This window comes from Carassius auratus, chromosome 5 (assembly GCF_003368295.1).
Source record: "Carassius auratus strain Wakin chromosome 5, ASM336829v1, whole genome shotgun sequence".
In the NCBI taxonomy this organism is placed as follows: Eukaryota; Metazoa; Chordata; class Actinopteri; order Cypriniformes; family Cyprinidae; genus Carassius; species Carassius auratus.
The window spans coordinates 25,670,323-25,693,710 of NC_039247.1; the positions used below are offsets into that span (position 1 = coordinate 25,670,323).

Genomic DNA, 23,388 nt, shown 5'->3' on the forward strand with positions numbered 1-23,388 from the left:
CCGTAACTCAGATGTGGCATCACTTTCATGTATGAAGACATTTTTTTAAAATATCAGCCTGACTTGGCTGTCCTTATCCTAATAGGAAACCCACTTGTGTTCATCGCAGAAAGAGTTTTTTCTGGACCTCTAACACTGAAATATCTAAGCCTTGCACAGTAAAAGATCCAAAGCTTGTCAGACATCCCATCGGATAATCTTGCATCAGCTTTAAAGGACATGATTTTGTCTACATAGAACCAGGTGCGTTTCAGTCACAGAACTAGAGTAGTCTTGATTTCAGTGGCTGCCTTAGCAAGATGAACTTCTCGTCCCTAATGAAAGGGCTTGAAGGCCTTAAATGTAACAGACTGAACCTGGGATTGTATGAAACCGATCCAAATGTTTTCATACCATCAGCTGCACTACAATCTTTTTGCAAGACCCTTGTTACTGACCTGGATTTACAGCTTCAGCATTTCTTAGACCCAGATAATTCCACATTTAATTGACCCTAAGGGCTTAAAAAGCTTGATCTTACTAAAACCCACCTGTATTGCAATTGCAATTTAACATTACTGGCCTATTCGCACTGTCCCATCTGGTGCTAGATGAGAACCACTTTAAAGATGTCGGCCACATAAACACCAGAAACTTTCCCTTGCTTACATACTTGTCCATGAGTGGGAGTTCAAAGCAACTCAATATTAGCAATAGATGCTTCCTGGAGGAGCTGGATCTCAGTCTCAGTTCAGTAAATCCCTGTGAACCTTGTTGTAATGAGCAGATGTTTGGACTGAGTGAACTGAAGCTCTTCAGTCTCAGCTATGGCTCACAAATGTTCTGTAGTTCACAGCCTCTCAATGCAACTCAAAATGTCCGAAAGATGTCCTTCTTTTGGAAAGCCTCATTTTATCTTCATGCAACATAACTGCTTTAGAATAGAACTGGCTTAAAAGTCTCGCACATCTCAGGCAAGACTTGAGTTTTAAAAATGTAGACATTTGCCATTTTTCTGCCTTGTCAGGGGAATTAGAAAATATTCAAGATGTTCACAACTGTAAATTAAGACGAGTTTGTTTGGTCTCCTTCCAAATGCAGACCACATAAACCTATAACATGAATATCTGCTTTGAGTTGGAGATCAAAACTGGTAAGTACTGCATATGCTGAAAAGACCATAAAATGCAATAAAAGGTCATTTGGACATGCTTTATTTTCAGTATTATGCAACATTAGAAGTATAAATATTTGTAGACAACATCTATGACATCCATAGAGCTTTCTGTGGGTGATGTACAAAACTCAAAACCACATCTCTTATTGCACAGATCCTAAAAGACAATGATAAGCAGAGTCATCTACATAAACACTCGTTTCACACATAGAGAGGAAAGAAAACGACAGAAAAACGAGCAAGAACATACTGAACTGGAAAGACCACAATTAGGCTTCCACCCCAACAGCCTTCAACGGCAAGTGTCCTCAAAGAGGAACTCACACACGCACGCACACACACACACACACACATCGATCTTGGCAAATAACACAAAATGTACAAAATATACATCCATGAAGTAGTTGTAAACAAACATTTAATGTGCTTCTTTAAGGATTCAAACATTAATAGTCAGAAAAGGGAAGAAGGAAAAGAAACACCAACAACATAAACGCCTGGGGTTACTATTTATATTTTGAGAACAGACAATGCATATGTCCTATAAAACATTCACGTTTTATCATTAAGGTTTCTATTATGTTTGCTTAGAATCTCTTCCCCAAATTCCCAATAAGCATTGTGTTTTCTTTAGACCTCCTAAACTACATTTGTAAAGTCTATAAGGAACAGAAACTGCAGTCTGCTAATACGCTTTAAAATCTTTATATGTATAGATTCTTTAAATGGTGCATTCGTTGTTTAATTACTTATGAAAATGTGTGTTTAGCTCAGATATATGCCGTTTACATTAAAACATTAAATCGCAAATACTTGAATATCATACTGTAATATAGCCTAGATGTTTCACAATATAAAGTATGCTGAAATTGGCCTAGATACACAGTTCGCTTTACTTTAAGTTGGTGCGTGATGTATACACACCTGCAGAGCTATAGCAGGTTTAAAGTTAAGACCAAATATCTAAAGACACAATGATTCGTCCTCTTCTCTGTTGTGACGCTAACCTTCAGTGGCTACAATGCAACTATCTGAGGGTCAAATCAAGCACAAATAATGACGAATATGCTTTTTAACGTTTAGACACAACCTTTAAAAAAGCAAAGAGAGCTTTGAAAGGTTTCAAAAGTAATGCACTTAGCAGTTCTATTACGTTACTAGAGATGTTAATAGCACAAATGCATTTAATAAAGTATTACACAATTCCCATTTGTAAGTGTTGTACTTTGCATATGAATATGTAAGAAACTGATTGGACGTGAAGAACGAACATGCAGTGAAACCCTGCCATACCACAAGTGTTGCTAAAGCGCATTTGATTATCCCTGTATAAGCCCTTTTAACCAAACCAGGGGAAATACGTCACATTCCTGTATGCCAAATGTTAGCCTTTAAAGCTTGAGATTTTTTTTTTTTTTTTTTTTTTTTTTAAAAAACAGATTGTATAATCTACATAGTAGCAAACTTGGGGTAATCATTCAGTCTCTGAAACTTGCCTTTTATGTAATGTGCTACATCTGCCTTGTCCCTGTTTTTATGTAAATGCATGATTTCCTTGTTAGTGGCATCATGTATGACGAACATTTGGAGAGCAACTCTGCTGCCTCACTAAAGTACATTTCTGAAAATGCATGTGGTTAACCCCTTCATACCTTAGTGAAACTTCAAGTACACTTCATTTCAGAGTGAGACTATAATTATTCTGCTAGATAGACTCTTGACTCTATATCAGCACAATTACTGAGCAGATAACATCCCTAGGAGACCAACATTAAGTACAATATACAAACATATTACATAACAAAATATATACATATAAAACATACAACACTCAATTTCAACCGACCCCGCTGTACAATTAATGCTGCTCTATTTACAATATATTGCATAAAAATGAATCCTTAGAAATGTATGTGAAAGGAATGTGAATTTCACCATGACCTGCTAAGAACAGCAAGCTAAATCACCCCCCCCCCCAAAAAAAAAACCTCTTAAGGCCCCTTTCGCTATGATTCCAGAACCATAAGATGATTCCAATATAAAATAGTTCCAGGTGAGAAGCACAGGAAAAAGTTCTTTCCCTCTGTGCAACACTACCCAAAACAAAACTTTCAAAAAAAAAAAAAAAAAAAAAAAAGGATCTGTTCTTGCAGAGTGTAAGCCACATTAATAGCACCACTGCTACATATATTTTTCCTAGTGGTTTTTGAATACATCAAATACATATATTTTTTTAATTTTTTTTTTTTTTACACAGTCAGTTAACATGCACCTTCAGCTCTGAATCTGAGGTGCTTTTTGTTTGGAACAATTACACTCAACCAAGATTGGCACAGTTCATTAAATCCTTAAAAAAGGCATCTACACTCCATCTCTCCCCAGTTATTGCACACACCACTCGTTACATCACACCACAACACAATACAATGACTAATTTTGGTGTTTTGCGAGATCTAAGACCACAAATCGGCAGCAAAAAAAGTCAACATTCAGCCTACACTTTTTTTAGACAAAGCATTATAGATCACTACACAAACATACAAACAAATTCATCTCTGGTTTCTTATAAAAACCCAAAGTAACAGCTTCACCGGTCCTCAGATAAGAAGGCTTGATGATATTACATATAGACAAAACATATACATCCTTATAGCCTTTTTAAAATTCAATACGCCTGGCAACTACAATACAATACATCACTTTTTACAAGTTGAACCACGTTGCGTATCCTTTGTTTGTTTAGAACGGACTGAATCTTTTTCGATAGTAGTGCTATCCTTAGCCAAAGGCACACCTCTTGACGAGTCTTTGCGGTTAGTTTTGGATGCTGACGATGTATCTTGAGTATCCTTTCTCTTTTTTTCCACTTGCTCTTTTCGGTTGGATGAAATCTGTTTGTCAGTCACCTTTGACTCACTTGAGGCATGTTTAGGGTCAGGACTGGAAACAGTACTAGTAGTTGTCCGTATGGGATCACTTGTGCTGGAGCCCTTCAAAGATGCTGAAATCTGAACGTCAATTCTGGACTTCACTTGCTCCTCTGAGGAAGGTCTGAGTATTTCAGCAGCGCTGCCCTTACCAGGAGGAAGCCCACTAGACACATGGATTTTAACAGCTGGTACAGGCAACACTGGCACGGAGCCACCTCGAGAACCGGTGTGGGTCTCTTTGGGAGGCTGAGATTTGGGCTTAGACAAGACTGACTCTCTTAGCTCCTTTGGTTTTACCAAGTTGTCTTTGACAATGGGCTGTAGCTGTGCTATGTTCTCCTGCTTTCCCTTATCTTCAGCTGCCTTCCCAACAGATTGCATAACAAGCGGCGAGTCTACTCTGGGCTTGTTTTTCAAACTCAATGGGGTTTGTTTTAATACAGCACTACCAGACGGTTGCATCTGTTTTGTTGCAGTCTGTGCTGGACTTGTCTCTGCAATGGACATGTCCATAACTTGCTTATTGACCTTCTCAGTGTCTACATCAAGGACACTCTTGAATTTCAGTTTTTCTTGAGTTTTAATAGCAGACTGCACATACACAGTGTCTTTTGTTGAAGTGTCACAACTTCTAGTCTTTGGTGGGCTTGCACCAGTGTCCTTTGATGTGTTTACTTGGCTTCTGAAGATGGCTTCCCGCTTTTCACAGCTATTTGAAACTTCAGTTTTGACTGAAGGGATGGAGGCACAGGTACTCTTCTCACTTACACTGCATCTGAAGTCCTTCTCAGAGGCCATTTTATCTCTTGAGTCCATTTTGACCTCATATGCTGACAAGTTTTTAATATCCTTCGCCATTAAACTGGATTGGCTATTTGTCTCCTCTGTATTTACTTTGTCTGCATGTTGTTTTTTGGTTAAGCCCTGTTGAGACTGATTGGTTTGCACACTCAATTCTCTGCTCCTACTTGATGCACAGGAATTTTGTGTTCTGTCTGAGATTTGTTTGGAGAGTTGAACTGAAATACTTGCTGTCTGTCCATTTGCCAAGTCAACAGAGCTTGACATTTTGGCACAAGTCTGATCAGACTGTGGAGGTTGGATGCTGGTTGATTTTACTTCAGCCAACCCAGAAAGTTGTGGGGTGGTGCTTGCACAGGCATTGGATTTTGAATCAGTAGCAGGCATGTCCTCCAAAGGGGCAGCAATGGCAGATGACATGGTTTTTCTTTGAAGGTTAGACTTGGGAGAAAATGAGTTTTTAATAATAAGGGTCTCAGGTGCATCTGCTGGTGCAGAGACAGAAGACACAACGGATGTTGTGACTGATGAAGCTAAAGAAAGACTCTGTGGGATGGTTGCTGTTCCTTTGACAGATATCTCTGGTTTAGCCTGACCTGAGTCAGCAGCTGTGGTTGGCGCAACATCAGCTCGGTCACCCAGTGCAGACTCCACATTTTTGTCTAAACTTTTCACTCTGCTAGATGTTTTGCTTTCCTTCAAGTCTTGAAGATGCTCTGGATTGATGTCAAGAAAGACTTTGGTGCTAACAGCCCTATCCTTTCTATCTATCAGAGTCTTGGTTGCAGCCACAGTTGGGCTTGATGTTGCACCCACATTGTCCATAACATCTTTTGATGAACAGATCTGCTTTATCACTGCAGTGGTCTTTGTATCAGCTGGTTTGTCTTCATTTATGCTATCCTTCTCAGTAGACATTGCTGAACTGTGTGAACTAGTTGGTGTCTTGCTCAGCCTACTATTATTTTTGCCAGAATTTGCTCCTGGGTTTTGCTGGACAGAGTTGAGTTGAGCAATAACAGAAGCAGAAGACACTAGGAATTCATCAGGATGATTGGTTTTACCAAGGACTGGTTGTGTCTGCTGAGTTTCATTTTGCTTTGGAGATTCATCTTCTATATTTTCCATGTCATCTTCCTGGTCTTCATTGCTGACTTCCCTGATGGAGGGCGTATTCCCACATGCAAAGTGAGCACTGTGTAGTGCAGTTCTCATCTCCTGAGTTATCTTTAGCCTAGTCTCCAATTTCACACTTGTGTCTATGGACTCCACTTTGGTGGTCGTATACTGAACCTTCATTCCATCAATAAATGTATTTCTATTATGCAAGGCCTCATTGCAAGCATGACTTATTGTAGAGTCCTTATTTGAAACGGACTCTTCTTTTGTAATGGTTTTACTGTTCAAATACACATTGTCCTTATGATTAAGTGTCCCAGAAGTCCCTGCATGTTGACTTTTCCGTTTCTCTGTGGTTTTCGGTTTTCCACATAGATCTTCTGCAAACATAGTACTTTCACTATGGCTGTCTGCCATTTTGAAAAGACATGTGTCAGTCTTGGACACCCGAGGCCCAGAAAGCAGACCAATGTCCAAGGTGCCCTCTAGTGGCTTTAAAGAGGACACAAGCCTTCCCTCCAATTTATACTCCGAGGAGGTCTTCCTGATAGGACCATCAGAAGCAATCATCTGAAGTTTTTCTACTGCGCTCTCCCCTCTCCCACTAAAAAGCTTAGGTGCCAAAGTTTCAGTAGTGGCATGGATGTTGCACATGCCCCCTTTAACATGTTCTAAAGCTAACGCAGAATCCAGCTGAAGACTTTTGGACCTTGTGGTGTTGAAATGTATGCTTTCATGAACACCAGAGGGTATTCGACACAAGGATTCCTCCCTATCCTCAAAGCATTGTCTCTTTCTGACAAACTCCATGTTGGAGGCTTTGAAATCTATTCTCTCCGGCTTACTTTCCTTCATCGACCGAGACATTTGTCGCTCTGATTGACAAGGCTGCGACCTCAAATTCTCACTTAAAAGTGATACACATTCCGCACTAGTGACAGACTCAGCTATGCTCTCACAGACTCTTGGGTTCAGTTTTTTGTAGAGGACATCCTTCAAAGTAGCATTTGAGGACTTGTCCAGGGATCCAGATTCAGAACCCTGGGGTCTCAAACTGGGACGTGTAAGGACACTCCGCTCCTTATCTTCAGCAGCAGCACCTTCCAAATCTTGCACGGTGTCTTGTTTTTGCCCAGACTCTCGTCTCTCAGGCCAGTCCTGCCTTTTAACCACCACTTTAGCCTTCAGCTTCTCCCTGTCTAGCTCCTCTACTGACTCCTGTCGACCAACTTTTCGACAGACAGGCCGTTTCAGGCAACCCTGCTCAGCAGGCCTTACCCGAGTAATAGTGGGTGGCTCACAGGAAGTGCTCTCCTCTATGCATGGTGGGATATGCTCCCCTCTAGAAGAGGCCTCCCCTTGAGACTCCTCTTGGGTGACTTCCAAACTGTGCTTTCGGGTGCACAAATGTTTTTTGTCACCAGAATAAGAGGGGGAAAGCTTCTCCTCGGATTGAACTCGCTTCAAGAGCGGGGACCGAGGAGGCTCTGCGCTTTTAGGTCGGACCATATGTCGTACAATAGTGGGGGGTGAGTGCATTTTGGCAGGGAAGACCTGAGAAGTTTTGGCGTTTCCCATAGTGTGAGTCGACAAGGGAGATGGGGGCCGCTGAGGAGAAGTCGGCTGAGGCTGAGGGGTCGGGGAGGGTGTGCGAGCCAATGGTGAGAGGGGAATGCTCCCTGCGGATTTACGTCGACCCTGGCGTAACCGTCCAGGTAGTTTGGGACCCAGGCCATGCAGAGTGCTGGGTCGGATGTGTCCAGAGCCTGCTGGGGAGTTAGGTGCGCTGGAACTGGGGGAGCTACTCTGTGATGAATTGCCACCTGGAAGAAAGAGTGTAAAGATGAAATGTTAAAATAAGTGCCATTTTTTACTATTTTTTACAGTACTTTTATTAAGATACCATAATTCCTTATTGAACTGAACAGGAAGTGCACTGAGGACTAAACAGCATATATTTACACCCTGAGACATACATACATACATACATACATACACATACACACACACACACACATACATATACACAGTACAGACCAAAAGTTTGGACACACCTTCTCATTCAGAGAGTTTTCGGTCGCACTTTATTTTACAGTACGTGTACTAACATGTACTTATAGTGTACTTACAGTGTATTTATCTAAGAAAGTTCTGGTAACACAAGGTAACTACATGGGGTAGGGTTAGGTTTAGGTGTAGGTTCAGGGTTAGTACCTAGTTATTGTAATTACTATAATAAGTACATAGTATGTACATGAGGAACAGGACTGTAAAATAAAGTGCTACCGAGTTTTCTTTATTTTCATGACTATGAAAATTGTAGAGTCACACTGAAGGCATCAAGGTCTATTTGACCAAGAAGGAGAGTGAAGGGGTGCTGCGCCAGATGACCTGGCCTCCACAGCCACCGGACCTGAACCCAGTCGAGATGGTTTAGGGGTGAGCTGGACCGCAGACAGAAGGCAAAAGGGCCAACAAGTGCTAAGCATCTCTCGGGGATCTCCTTCAAGACTGATGAAAGACCATTTCAGGTGACTACCTCTTGAAGCTCATCAAGAGAATGCCAAGAGTATGCAAAGCAGTAATCAAAGCAAAAGGTGGCTACTTTGAAGAACCTAGAATATGACATATTTTCAGTTGTTTCACACTTTTTTGTTATGTATACAATTCCTTATATAATTCCACATGTGTTAATTCATAGTTTTGATGCCTTCAGTGTGAATCTACAATTTTCATAGTCATGGAAATAAAGAATGAGAAGGATTTCTTTGAATTATTTGAATGAGAAGGTGTGTCCAAACTTTTGGCCTGTACTGTATATATATATACAGTATATACATACACACTTTTTTTAAAATCAGGAACAATGTCTTGGAAATGTAACACACACCTGACTGGTTGAAGTCAGGTGTTGGGCGAAAGGCAGCTGTGGGGGAGCGTGGCGAGAGGCTGTGTGTGGGAGATCCAGGTAGACTCTCTCCTGAAGACAGGGAGCGGTTTAGCGAGGAGAAACTACGGCTGGTGTGTAAAAGTGGAGAAGGTTGCATGGCAAAACGTTTGAACAATGATCGCCGCCTGGAGAGAGAAAAAAAAGATTGAACTGAACAAACACATTGGAATATTCAAAAAGAATTGATTGAACACAGAACACACTCTATGCTGCAGCAGCTACATCTAGTGGCAATGGGGGATCTTGCTACTGAGGCGCAGGAAGTTTATACAAATCTGGTTATGTAAAATAAATAAACATTTGTAAAACCTGAAATAGACAAGAATAACGATATTCTAGTTTTCTTACCTTTCTTGAGTTTTCTCTTTCTTTGGCTTCTTGGTTCTTCTCACCATTTTGCTTCTGTAACTATTTCTTCTAGCTGGACCAGTTTTGATAGAAGTGTTTTCAAAAGGGGTTGTGGATATTGTGACTTTACTTCCACTCTACAAAAAAAAAAAAAAAAAAAAAAACTTGTAAGTGTCACGTAACACAAAATTAAATGGAAAACAAGCAGTGGAAAAAGTGTTGTGGATGTAACATTGGTTGGTTTTTGCACCTTTAGCAATAGTTCCACCACCTCAGTGTGAAGCAGCCCATGAACGGTTTCTCCATTCACATGAGTGATCAGGTCTCCAGCCTTGAGACCAGCCTTGTGAGCAGGGCCACCATCTTCTACATTCTATTCCCAAACAATACAATATACAAATATTAAATCTCACATAAGTGAGAATACATTTTGTCATCTGTTGGATTCTACAGTGGTGTTCTGGAAAGCCCTGCCACACTTACCCAGACCATGTGATATACTGTATAAACATCACTGTCACAGGCATACACCCGGATCGCTCGCAGAGTGAAGCCAAATTTCTTCCCTGAGCTATGGATGATGATTGGCTGACGACAGATGACGCCACTGAGGGAGGAGTCTCTGCTGGGGGAGGAGTCTCTAGAGGATGGGTCTGATGACAGCGAATATGGAGAAATGGGACTTGCTAATGGTGACGCACCAAAAACATCTGTGGAGACAAAGGAGAGAGGTTGAATCTTATATTATTAAATCGGCTGGCTTTAGCAGATAACCACATTTAAAAAAGAAAAAAAAAACACCTGACATGGACATGTAAAGATATCTCAACATATTCTCTCATATACAGTACACATACTGTACACTCACCTCCAGGAATCATGAGCGACAGGGCGCTGGTGGACACTGATTTTGGGACTTTGCTGACTGTACACTGCTTTTCTGTGGCCTCAGGTTTGGGAGCAGTCAGGAGGGAGGCTGTATCAGAGGAGGGCTTACAGGAGCTGTCCAGACTCTCCACTCCATCTCCCCGTGAGGGCGCCTGATCCAGGTGCTCAGAGAAACTGCCTACTCAAAAAAAAAAAAAGAAAAAAAAAAAAAAAGTCTAATTATAATCTAATTATTTCCCTTTAAATAATTTGTATTATTTAAAATTTATTCTACTTGTTATTATTTTTCATTATCTCTTTTAATAAATGTTTAATGTTCCTCTGACCAAATCAAAAGCCATTAGATATTATTGCTGATATTATTATTGATCTGTTTGATCACAAGCAAATCATGTATCATGTACACTAATGGCATGCAAAAATTAATTGCATTTAATAATGTTTTATACATGGAGTCTCCTGAGACCTGAAACATGAGTGAACATTGATTGATTGATTGATTGTGGAGGAAGTTTGATCAATGTACATTCCCGACTCTTTTAAATCCCCCCCTGTACCTGAGAGGGTGGAGTTACTGATGGCGCTACAGGGAGTGGTGGGATCAGGCTCATCTCGAGGCAACTCCCCAATACTAAAGGTCACTTTACTGGGGTCTTCCAGAGCCAGGGAGCCCTCACCGTCCTCAACTTCTGCAGAGATGGCAAACTTAGGAAGAAGACCGGAGCATCTGCTCAAGCTGGTGCTTTCAGTGTCAGATGAATGAGAGAGAGAGGGGCTGGAGAAGAGAGACAAGGAAAAATTAAAGTCAAATCCTACAAATTTAAGGTGGTTTTAGGAACATGGAAGCTGGTTTGTTGGTGGTCCAAAGAGGTGTACCAGCTCTAACCAGCTTTATTAAGGGTGGACTATGAGGATGAACGTGTTCTGACCAACCATCTGGACCAACTTAGTCAAGCTAATGACCATAAATGACCAATCTAGACAATGCAAAATCTACTATCAGAAATGTTATTTTCCAGTTAAATCTGATTTTGTGTTTCTGAACAAAACTACTTCCAAAACAAATAGTGTGGCTAGAAGCATGTGAGTATATATAGAAATTAATGTATTTATATTCATTTCAGATTTTTTTCACCTTAATTTTGGATCTAAGCTATTTTTATGGCACGGGTGTGTGGGTAACATACATCTCTGTGAAGTCTGGAGTCCAGCTCAGTGAGTCAACAGTGAGAGGACTTTCTGTTGTCTTCTCTGGCTGTTCTCCTTTCTCTTCCAGCTGTCCTCGAGACAGATCCAAACTACTGTAAACCTACATACACAAACAAACATCATATATATATGATGATCAAGTTACATTTCCTTGCTTCAGGATTCACAGTCTCATTCTCATGGTTGTATGCCATCTAATGGAGTTTAGTGATATATACATATATATATATATAACTAAACTCCATTAGATGGCATACAACCATGAGAATGAGACTGTGAATCCTGAAGCAAGGAAATGTAACTTGAAATGCTTCTGTTGGTCTGTGTAAGGTTGTTGTTAGGTTATGGTGTTCTGGATGATTGCTAGGTGGTTGCTTACGGTCCCAAGCCAAATCGGTGGCAAATTCGTAAGAATTTGTCCAATGTTTTTAAATGACCTGCGTGAACCCCAATGACATTTAGGTTTGGGTGGCGAAGAGATGCAGCTTAGTTTTTTATTCAAAATATGTTTTTGAATAAATTAGGTACACTTGTATGAATTATCATATGAATTTAGTATAAAACAGCTTATTCATAAAATGGCAATCACCAGTCACCACCAAAAAATACCATAATTGAAGATGCCTGAAAATTGAAATCCATCTACAGTGGTTCTCAACCAAGGGGCCAAGAATGACATTTTAAGTTGATATTAATATTATTTTTAATAAATCTGAATAATTAGAATGATAAAGAATACAAAGAATCAAAAAATAATACCCCCCACCCCCCAAGCAAGTTTGTTTATTCATAAAAAGAAAAAAAAAAAGGATTTAAACCAAGCTGCAAACCCATAATTATGGCAGATATGTATAAAATGCAGCCTTCACTAGATTCCTCCAGTGCAAGCATGTTAGTTTCTGGAAGCAACTGATACTGCAATGCACCAAAGCCTTGGATGCCTGAGAACAAGGATGTGCACGAGTAATTGTTGTGTGCGATATTGTTCCCTGACCCAGAAAAGTATATCCCTCCAAAAAAAGTGAATGCATGTAAACATTTGAGCTGAGCAATATGTCAGAGACAGTGCTGGTCATAGTTTTCAGCTGCTTTATTTAAACATACACTAGTCAGATTCTCATCAGAGTCATTCTGCACTGCTTGAATTAAACCCTGTGAGGGGAAAAAGAGAGACACAACTCACTTTGGAGAATCGGTGTGAAGACGAGGAAAACTGCCGTAGTTCCACATTGAAATCTTCATCATTGGTATCCTCCTCCTCCTCAGTTTCCAAGTGATGGTACCTATCAGATCGTGCTGCGATTGAAGAAGAAAATGTGTCACATTGTGCGGTGATGCTCTCATATTAGTTATTTTAAGACCCAGTTATTATAAGAAATCTTAAAAGCACAGTTCATTTAAAAATAAACATTCTGTCATCTTGCTTGGTCATCATCCAATACACAGGAAGAGGAAACAACAGGATGTTTACTTAAATCTACATTGTTATTAGTGCATGTATAAGCCTATATAATGTAAAACATTTTGACAAAAGCACGGGGTAAAAAAAAAAAAAAAATGACCAAGCTTGAGCAAACTGTTGACATTTCTCCAAACAAATGACAAAGATTCATATCATCATCCAACTGTGCTCTACTAATATATGACTAATCTATCAGTCTTGGAACATCTGAACCTCCCTTAAGACATAAAAACACATATGGCACTGGCTTCTCAGTCCCGCACTGCTTGCATAGACTGTCTGTGAAGGACAATGATTTCACTCCTGCTGTCACTCACTGTCGAAGTAGCTGGTGTCATCCTCAGACTCCAGCTGGGGGATGAACTCTGCCTTCTGCCTCAGCAGGCTGTTCCAGTCCAGACTGTGAAAGAACTGATGGTGCTTGACCTCATACGCCCCTCCTGCTTAAGGATACACATCCAATCAAATTTTAGAAACGCTTGTCCACCCTAAACCTTCTAAATGTGCAAAGGGATGCATTTCTTTTTAGGTGCTAAGGAAAAATGCAATTAAAAGAAATGCTCTTTGAGGCTTAGGGCCAGTTTACTAAACAGGGTAAATTAGCATAAGAGCGCAATTCCAAAAAAGCCCTAATGGGAGTGGAAATTTCTGTGCGTGATTTACTGAGAATGTGCAAATTAAAGAAGACAGACCCAGCCAGATAATTTTCATAATTACCTTTATAATCTACCAAGAGCAGCACAAATTAGTGTACGCTTTAAGACATGCTTTTTTGGCGCACTAAATTACGGTGCAGATATCAGTAATTTGAGGAACGCAAACATTAGTAAATCGTGTTGCGTGATTTATTTTAATACTTTTCTCCCATAAATTATACATCTGAAAGGGAAACTCCTACAAATGCATTTTCAATAAGGTCAGGCACAAATATAACGGTGTCCATGCCTTTTCAGCACTTATTCTTCACTGAGCATCTTTAGTAAATCGCAGTAATTTTTTAACGCCAAAAGTTGGTTCGTGATGCCGCTGTAGTTTAGTGGCTGTGTGAGAGTTTATATAATATGATTTTAAATAAATAGATATTTAATAATAGATTTCTCTAGGGCTGGGTAAGTTAACACATTAATTTATCCCGCGTTAATGCAGTTTTTTATTATGAAAGTCTGTTGCTCACTGGCTCTGAATATACATACAGACAAATTATTGGTCACAGGAGGGAATGCTCCTGACCAAATAATTTAGGCTAAGCATCAACATTCACAAACCACTGTCACTTTTTAACAGAAAATAAGGCAACGAGCTCGTAATCATGACTTTCATAAGTTGGAAATAAGAGGTTTCCGATAGCACGTGAAGACAGCAGAGAAGCGCTCTCCCTCAACACAGTGGAGTGCATCATTTTGTTAACTTTGTGGTTTATTATATTATTATTCACAATATATTACTTATATATTAATATTAATATATTACAGACCTATCGCTTTTGCCGCTTAGAAATATTCACGCAATCATGCAGCACGTATCAGAAGATCTGCGATCTGTCACAGTCAGTGCTCAATCTCACTGAACTGAACCGCACTCTTGCCCACCTCTTCCAACCGAGCTAGGGACTGCTAAAAGGAAAGATCACACTAGCGAACGAACCAGGCTTTGGGGGTTAAGATTGCCTAGTGTGAGCACACCCTAATTATTCTCCCACATCCCGCACACACGAGTCTCTACCCCCACATCACGTGGTGTCCTTCGCCGCACTCTGCTGCAATGGGTCTTGTGATCATGCAGGTCTCTAATAGGAAGGTGTCTATTATAATGTTATGATCAAGGCTGTGAACTCTAGAGCATAACTTGTTATTCTATAACAATCTATAAAATATTTTCTATTAAAACGTTAATGCCCCAGCAGTGAAAAATAGCTTGTTTTATATTTAATTAAATTTAATTACATTAATGATATAAGTTGATATGTAGGCTACAATAAATATTTTAACTGCTACTATGTAAAATGTACACTGCTGTAAAATACACCTTATTTGTTTAAAGTGTTTGCAAACCTAATGTTACCACACTTTTGTTCATATAGCAATAGGCCTATTTTTAAATGAAAAAAGTTCACAATACACTACTTTTGAATGCATTATTAGTTTTGTGTATAATGCGATTAATCGAAGACAATAATGCGATTAATCAAGTTTTTTATAATAAGTTTTTTTTTTTATAATTGTTGCCCAGCACAATTTTTACTCATTTTTGGTGCTTGGCAAGTATTATCTCAAACATTTTTAACCCTTACCAGTGCCGAGGCGCTCCAGAGGGTTCTGTCTGAGCAGTAGTGTGATCAGCTCCTGAGCATCAGCTGGTGGCGCGTCCTCTCCCTCCGGCCAGTTTATTTCATCTAAGACATGACAACAAACAGTTTCATCTTCATTAGCTAAATGGAACAAAACCAGTGTCTTTTACAAAATTCATTATTTTCATTCAACATGAAAGCTGCTCACTGGTTTTGTTGGCCCTTTATTGTAACATGCACAGCACCAGACTACAGAAAGTCTTTACATATGAATCAATCGTGATTACTAAAACACATCAAAATGCCCATTACACATAAATAGGCATCTTAATATTCCACTTTCACATGCATCAATTCTAGCAACGTGCATGGATTTTCAGTATCCAGAGGTTATTTGGTATTTTTCGCTAAACAAAGAACAGGGCCCTTGACACAATCAAAACACAAATGATTGCAGAGGAACGACAAAACTGAGCTGAGATCAGAAAGAAAAAGAAGGGGACTTTGCCATAAAGGCCAGGGGGGTGAAATAAATGAAGAGCTGTGCTTTGTTTGTTTTGCGACTTGTCTCTACAGCAACATGAGCATCACATTTGAATCACATTAAGAAGCATGAATATGCATCCATGCCCAAGGAAATCAAGAGCTAGCTAGGCTCATTAATTAAGACTCACACCTATGCTAACTCGATAACAGAAAACGAACACTAAATGTACTAATGGTAGCAGAAACATTTGGAAGTTGTAGAAACACATGGGACTGTTTCAAGGTTTTCTGGCTTAAAGGATAATAAAAGAATCAACTCAAATATTTAGGCAATTTACATTGTTAGGTCTAATTTAAGCAAATATACAGAACAAATATGTATCTCAAAAAATTGGAATGTCATGAAAAAGTTCACTTATTTTCAGCAATTCAACTCAAATTGTGAAAATCGTGTATAAAATAAATTAAATGCACACAGACTGCAGTAGTTCAAGTCTTTGGTTCTTTTATTGTGATGATTTTGGCTCACATTTATCTAAAAAAAAATTGAATATGGTGACATTCCAATCAGCTAATCAAATCAAAACACCTGCAAAGATGTCCTGAGCCTTCAAAATGGTCTCTCAGTTTGGTTCACTAGGCTACACAATCATGGGGAAGACTGCTGATCTGACAATTGTCCAGAAGACAATTGACACCCTTCGCAAGGAGGGTAAGCAACAAACATTCATTGTTAAAGAAGCTGGCTGTTCACAGAGTGCTGTATCCAAGCATGTTAACAGAAAGTTGAGTGGAAGGACAAAGTGTGGAAGAAAAAGATACACAACCAGCTGAGAGAACCGCAGCCTTATGAGGATTGTCAATCAAACTGGATTCAAGAATTTGAGGAAACTTCACAAGGAATGGACTGAGGCTGGGGTCAAGGCATACAGACGTGTCAAAGAATTTGGCTACAGTTGTCATAGTCCTCTTGTTAAGCCAATCCTGCACAACAGACAATGGCAGAGGCATCTTAACTGGGCTAAGGTGAAGAAGAACTGGACTGTTGCCAAGTTGTCCAAAGTCCTCTTTTCAGATGAGAGGAAGCTTTGTATTTCATTTGGAAACCAAGGTCCTAGAGTCTGGAGGAAGGGTGGAGAAGCTCATAGCCCAGGTTCCTTGAAGTCCAGTGTTAAGTTTCCACAGTCTGTGATTATTTGTGATGATCCTTAGCCCAGGTAAGAAGCCTCTGACGTTGTCTGGTTTACTAGTGTTAATGATGTTCATATGGTCATAGTTTACGCTTATAGTGTACATACACTTTTACATAATCCATCTGTATAGTATGTTCAAAGTACACCTATCTGTATATCATGCTGATAGTATTTAAAATCTGTAAATTATGTCCATAATACTGCCTTATCTATATATTTATTGTACATTTGTAACATACAGTATTGTAGACCTGTATATTCTTTACTTACTGCTTATTACACCTCTGGTTATATCTAATCAAATCTAATTTGGGGTGCAATGTCATCTGCTGGTGTTGGTCCATTGTGTTTTTTGAAAACCAAAGTCAAGAAATTTTGGAGCACTTCATGCTTCCTTCTGCTGACCAGCTTTTTGAAGATGCTGATTTCATTTTCCAGCAGGATTTGGCACCTGCGCACATTGCCTAAAGCACCAAAAGTTGGTTAAATGACCATGGTGTTTGTGTGCTTGACTGGCCAGCAAACTCGCCAGACCTTAATCTCATAGATAATTTATAGGGTATTGTCAAGAGGAAAATGAGAAACAAGAGACCAAAAAAATGCAGATGATCTGAAGGCCACTGTCAAAGAAACCTTGGCTTCATACCACCTCAGCAGTGCCACAAACTGATCACCTCCATGCCACGCTGAATTGAGGCAGTAATTAAAGCAAAAGGAGCCCCTACCAAGTATTGAGTACATGTACAGTAAGTGAACATACTTTCCAGAAGGCCAACAATTCACCAAAAAGGCTTTTTTTTTTATTGGTCTTATCAAGTATTCTAATTTGTTGAGATATTGAATTATTGTTTTTTTTGTTAAATGGGAGCCAAAATCATCACAATTAAAAGAACCAAAGACTTAAACTACTTGAGTCTGTGTTCATTGAATTTATTTAATATACAAGTTTCACAATTTGAGTTGAATTAATGAAATAAATTAACTTTTCCACAACATTCTAATTTATTGAGATGCACCTGTATAGGATTAACAATACAATACATAAACCTATGTTTCCGTACTGACACCAAAAAAGTGCATTATATATTGTACTTTTAAAGTAGTTTAAAGTAAAGTAGATAGTGACTAGTAATTAAAATAAAAATAAAATATAAAGTTCTATACTTATATAAATATATACTTTCTATATCTAAATACACCGAACTATAATTGAGCAGGTTTGTTTTTTGGATGAGGACTGAACTGGAGGGTAAACACATTTTGGCACAGTCAAGGGGACAAATGATATACTGTACCAGAGCATTTGAAATGTTTAGAGGGGTTGCATATTCGTCACTTTACTTGGCTTAACTTCTTGCATCAGTGTGAAAATGAGTGGATGTGTTCTGTCATTACAGTCTAAAGGCCAGTCTCATTACATATGCATATGCATGATGGCCATGAAAACGATACTACATGTTAAAAATAAATCGCATACATACTTGTCAGCTTAACTAGAAAATAGAATAAAATTATTAATAAAATAATAATATAATACTAATATCAAGTTTATACATTTCTGTTTCAAGTTAATAAAGCTAACATGTAATGGAATACTTAATTTTAAAATGTAAAATGTGCTTGCCAGTGTTAATGGCAAATCTGACTGCTTGACATTATTTATATCTGTGACAGGCAAGCTATGTGGCAATGATAAATAATTAACTTTAGTCTTTTTCTTTCTTTTTTTAATTTAACATTTTGTTAGACAACTCACATTGATTATTCTCATATAAAAACAAAATGAATCCAGAGAGATCCAGGTTTGCAGCAGAACAGGTGGAGGATAAATCAGGAGACCCGCATGCCTGAAGGGTCTTTTGCTGATCCTATGTGATACTGATATGTATTAATGAGAAGCAGGGTTGAGATTACGCCACACTGTCAGAATCTGCTAAAGCTCTTGCTGAATGAAGCATGCCTGTATTGCGTAACAGGAATTCAGAATATGACTGACCGCTGATGACCTGGCCGAACAGTTCTTCTGGAGTGTCTCCAAAGAATGGTACACAGCCCACCAGGAACTCATAGAGGATGATGCCCATTGCCCACCAGTCCACTGGCTTCCCATAACCTTGCCTTAGGATTACTTCTGGTGCAATGTACTCAGGTGTTCCACACACCTGTAAAGAAAAATGTATGCACAATTAAAACCCTTAAAGAAGTCTTTGATTATGAGTTCACTTTTTTAAGTTTAGTTAGAATGTGAAGTTACTGTTTGAGCATAAACAACATCTGCAAAGTTAAGATTCTTAAAGTTCAATGCAAAGGAAGATATTTGAATTCACAGAATTAACTTTTTAAGGCCTACAACACACGGCTGGTAGGGACTAAAGTGAGCTTCTTCTTCATGGGGTTGGCGATATCACAAATCCTAAAATTTACATAAACCTTGCCTCCAGAAACACGTGACAAAGGGGGTGAGGCCATGTTGGGCTGCTTTAGAGAAGAGGCAGTGTTGTTGTAGTTGAGATGTTACCGTTATAAACAATTACTCTACAAAAATGCAACACCACAATCATTTACTCTGCTGTACTAAAGCTTTACGAAGGATAAAACCGTATATCAAAAGCTAACATAAACATCAGTAGCATTTACAAATAACAGTGTACCTAAAAAGTATGAGACAACTAACATCCCAATCTGAAACGTCCTGTAAGAGCCGTGCTTGCACAGGTTCTGCTCGATCCTCTTCACTAATATTCTCTGGGCCTGATTTGGGCTCAAATTGATAAGGCAATGATGCTTTTGCTTACGATACACCAGAGCACATGCAACTACTCATAATGGTAAGGGGCATGATGTTTCCGGACAATGTGCAATCAAAGGTTAGCGAAACACTGGGCCAGCCAACCAATCTGAGCTCATTGCATATTTCTGAGGGAGGGGCTTCATAGAACCAGGAAGTCAACAGACAGTTTTTAGGAGAACGGAAACAGCGGTGTAGAATAAAGGCAAAATATGTGAATAATAATGCTTTTTTTTTTTTTTTTTTACTAAGCATGAATATGCGTCACAGTGCACTCCATCAGCACAATCAAGCTTTTGGAAACAGCTGATTTACCGACCCGTTAAGATCAACAAAGCTGCTCCATACTAGGTATTGATGCAGGTGTCAGGTCTTATCTAGTTTAACCAGCAAAACTGTTTAAAGCCATGGCTATGCTAGTCCTAGATCAACAGCAAACCAGGATAAACCAGGCTAGCATGGAAATTCATGATTCTCTAAAGACTAGCTCTTCAGAGCAGATATCAGACATAGAGGCTACGACAATGACTAAATAACAAATTGTCAGGAATTTCATAGAGAACTGGATCTTTACCTGTTTATCAGAGAACTCTCTAGCATCCTTCTCAATGTGACCCTCATAGAGGTTAGTGGTCATGTTCATCAGCCCCACTTTCGATAGGCCAAAGTCTGTCAGCTTGATGTGTCCCATTGAAGTGACTAACAGACTGTTATAATGTAACAACACAGAGCAAGAAAAATAAAACAATTAGTTATATTAGAATTATCAGAGGAAAACCCTGCTTAAACAAAAACAGAGCTGGTAGCATTTTTTTTTTTTTTTTTTTTCAGTTCTTGCAGATCCTCTGCATACGCTAACTAGCTTAACAAAGATTGCTTTCCAAACTGAAACTGGGTCCACCAGGTGGTAGGCCAGCTTGGATCAACTAACAATACAAATCATCCACCAGAAAACATGTTAGATCAGCTTCCATCAGCTCGCATTTTTTGACTGCTCACGCCCATTTCACTTTCATTAAGCATACTATGCAATAGTTCTCTAATCTATCACACAAAGCTTACTTGTCTGGTTTGAGATCTCGATGGACGATTCCATAGTTGTGGAGATATTCCAGGGCTAACACAGTCTCGGCAAAGTACATTCTAGCCATGTCCACAGGGAGAGGACCCATGTTCTTCAGCAACGTGGCACAATCCCCTCCTGGCAGGATAGGAAACATACAAATTAATGCTGCATACAAAATGAATATATATTATAAATAGGATTTATTTAGCATTTTGCATATTTTTATTTTGCTTAAGTCTCATTTATTTTTTGGTATTTTCTTTTCCTGAAATTTGATTTAGAAAAAAGCAATGTGAATTATTTTATTTAATTTATTGACTGACCAACACATGGTTTACAGCGTACTTAAATATTTGAACAAATGAGCTGACTGTACTAAGACATAATTGGTGTTTACAAAATGTTAAATCTAGTATCATTACTATTACCAATAGCATTCTGGTCACTATGTCACTACCCATAAAACGTAACCATGCATGTATTTCAAGCACTAACAGAATAATGAAGCAATGTAAATGTGTTACAGCATACCTTCAACATACTCCATAACCATGCAAAGATGTCTACGAGTCTCAAAGGAGCAGTACATGCTGACCACAAAAGGGTTCTCAGCGAAAGTCAGGATATCTCTCTCCACAAAGGCCTGCTGGATCTGGTTCCTCAGCATCAGGTTCTGCTTGTTAATCTTCTTCATGGCAAAACGCTGTTTTGTCTCTTTGTGTCTCACCAAATAAACCGCACTTTAAATAAAAAAAATAAAATATTGGTTTGAATGAACAGTGTATGATAATTTAACACAGAGTGACAATGATTTAGAGAAAACCAATTTAAAGGACTAAACTTGGAATGGATTACAATGACTTTGCTTACTGTGCTGTATGTTCTACAAACTATGTGCTGCATACATTGCTAAACATTTTACCCAATGATTTGCTTCAGTATTGTCACATGACCTCATTGTATGTTTTAGTCACTTACCCATAAGCCCCATTACTGATCACTTTGATCATCTCAAAGTCAAGCTCACAGGGTTTACGCCGGGACCGCAGTGCTGCGCTCAAACTGTGGGACTGGATATAGAATTTCAATGATTCAAATATTTAGCAAATAAATCAATGTTCCCATACTGTAGTAATTTTCATACATGTCATCCTTAAATTTAATTTTATTCTAGAAAACACACTTTCCTGTTTAAAAACTTCTCTGTGGCATGCCTTAGTAATCACAGCGGTTTATCGGCTTTATATTCCATACATTTTTTAATAACAACTGTGCTCTACAGCAGTGTACTATTTTGCGGTCTTGGTGAATTGGTTTACTTACACTGACAGACTCATCCGTCTCAGGAGTTTCTGCAATCCCGCTGTCGTAGCTAGTTAACTGGGCAATTTCTGCAAGACAATGACAATTCATTTGTTTTGTTTTTTTTTATATTACGAACAACATAAAAATACATACTATAACTAAGCTATATTTGAACTACTGTAAATGTTCAGGATTGTTTTTGGATGAGGACTGAATTGCGAGAAGAAAAAAAAACTATAACTAACAATAACAACTATGCCTCTCATTTTTATTCTCGCTAAACAATATAACGTATGTTTTGCCATTGTTTTTTACTTAAAGAAAACAAGCAAACAAAGAAACAAAGAATTAAGTCACTTTTTCCAAAAGTGTAACTTGGTAGAGCTGACTGCTGTGGATTCTTAAACTTGTTAAATGGTGTGGAAATCAACATTAAAATCTACACACACCATGAAACATTTACTCGGAAAAACTGCCACTCCACACAAATCCCGGTGAGGCAGTTCTCAAGAGGCTTCAAAAGTAACTGATGAACAGCAGGAGGTAATGAACCAGAGGGTCATTCGGCTGCCTACGAAAGACAACTAAGCCCATCAGAAAGCCCTCACAACAGCTGCCCATGTCCATTTCCAGTCATCACACCAAATGATGTGAATGCTCTCTGAGGATTAGAAACCCTTGGAGGGCTTTGTAACCAACACTGCTTTGGCAGAGAAGGCAACACAGAGGCATCAAGGTCTATGAGCATATTCTGTTCTCATTACTGATAATGATAGTCTTTAGTACAAATTCAGAGCTTTATTACAGTGTGAGTGTCTGTACAAGGCTTTCAGCTAACATTACAAGAAATAAAATGCAATAAAAAGGATAGAAAGCATTATCTGCACCTAGACTCCTGACCTTGAACATATACAATGCATTGATACACCAATAAAAAGACTGCAATAAATGTAAAGCTTTTTGGTGTGACCAACTCAATTTAGACATAGTTTGTGCTGCAGTTAAAAATATGTGAGCATTTTAGTAATTTCAATAATTTCACAGACAGTGCATAAAATGTATTCATTCTGCGCAATTTTTTCATGTTGTATTATACAAAACTGAACCACAAAAGTCTATTTTTTTCAATCCAACTGAGAATTCAATGGCTCTGACAAAGGCTCCAATCATGATGTTCATGACTGACTGACAACACGTGAGCCATTTGAGAGAATGGGTTCACATATTGGCTAATATTAACATGATTTAAAATGGAGATATACAGTAACTTAAATCTTACATAATAAAATCTGGGGAAAAAGTATGTCAATTATGTATTTGCCTATATAAATTTTCCGTAAATCTGTGCCAGTTATTAAAGCATCATGTTGAAAATCATTGGGATCATCGTTGGGACTTAA

General features: G+C 38.8%; 1 protein-coding gene across 10 annotated transcripts in view; it reads right to left on the minus strand.

Annotated features, from left to right (window-relative positions):
- Positions 1-1,176: 1,176 nt before the first annotated feature.
- The window catches only part of LOC113083677 (microtubule-associated serine/threonine-protein kinase 4), a 101,496-nt gene continuing 79,284 nt past the window's right edge, over positions 1,177-23,388 (minus strand). For 6 of the 10 annotated variants that reach the window (XM_026254682.1, XM_026254677.1, XM_026254695.1 and 3 more), the window contains 17 exons: positions 22,007-22,074; positions 21,662-21,753; positions 21,215-21,423; positions 20,680-20,818; positions 20,192-20,324; positions 18,826-18,991; positions 15,154-15,255; positions 13,181-13,306; positions 12,585-12,697; positions 11,380-11,501; positions 10,750-10,967; positions 10,173-10,370; positions 9,788-10,014; positions 9,555-9,677; positions 9,305-9,441; positions 8,897-9,081; positions 1,177-7,829 (listed from right to left, as the gene is read on the minus strand). In XM_026254682.1, coding sequence (XP_026110467.1) covers positions 3,853-7,829; positions 8,897-9,081; positions 9,305-9,441; positions 9,555-9,677; positions 9,788-10,014; positions 10,173-10,370; positions 10,750-10,967; positions 11,380-11,501; positions 12,585-12,697; positions 13,181-13,306; positions 15,154-15,255; positions 18,826-18,991; positions 20,192-20,324; positions 20,680-20,818; positions 21,215-21,423; positions 21,662-21,753; positions 22,007-22,074 — 6,335 coding nt within the window. In that variant the 3' untranslated portion in view covers positions 1,177-3,852. The remainder of the gene's footprint in view (positions 7,830-8,896; positions 9,082-9,304; positions 9,442-9,554; positions 9,678-9,787; positions 10,015-10,172; positions 10,371-10,749; positions 10,968-11,379; positions 11,502-12,584; positions 12,698-13,180; positions 13,307-15,153; positions 15,256-18,825; positions 18,992-20,191; positions 20,325-20,679; positions 20,819-21,214; positions 21,424-21,661; positions 21,754-22,006; positions 22,075-23,388) is intronic. The other 4 variants (XM_026254689.1, XM_026254678.1, XM_026254697.1 and 1 more) reach the window with 2 other exon arrangements.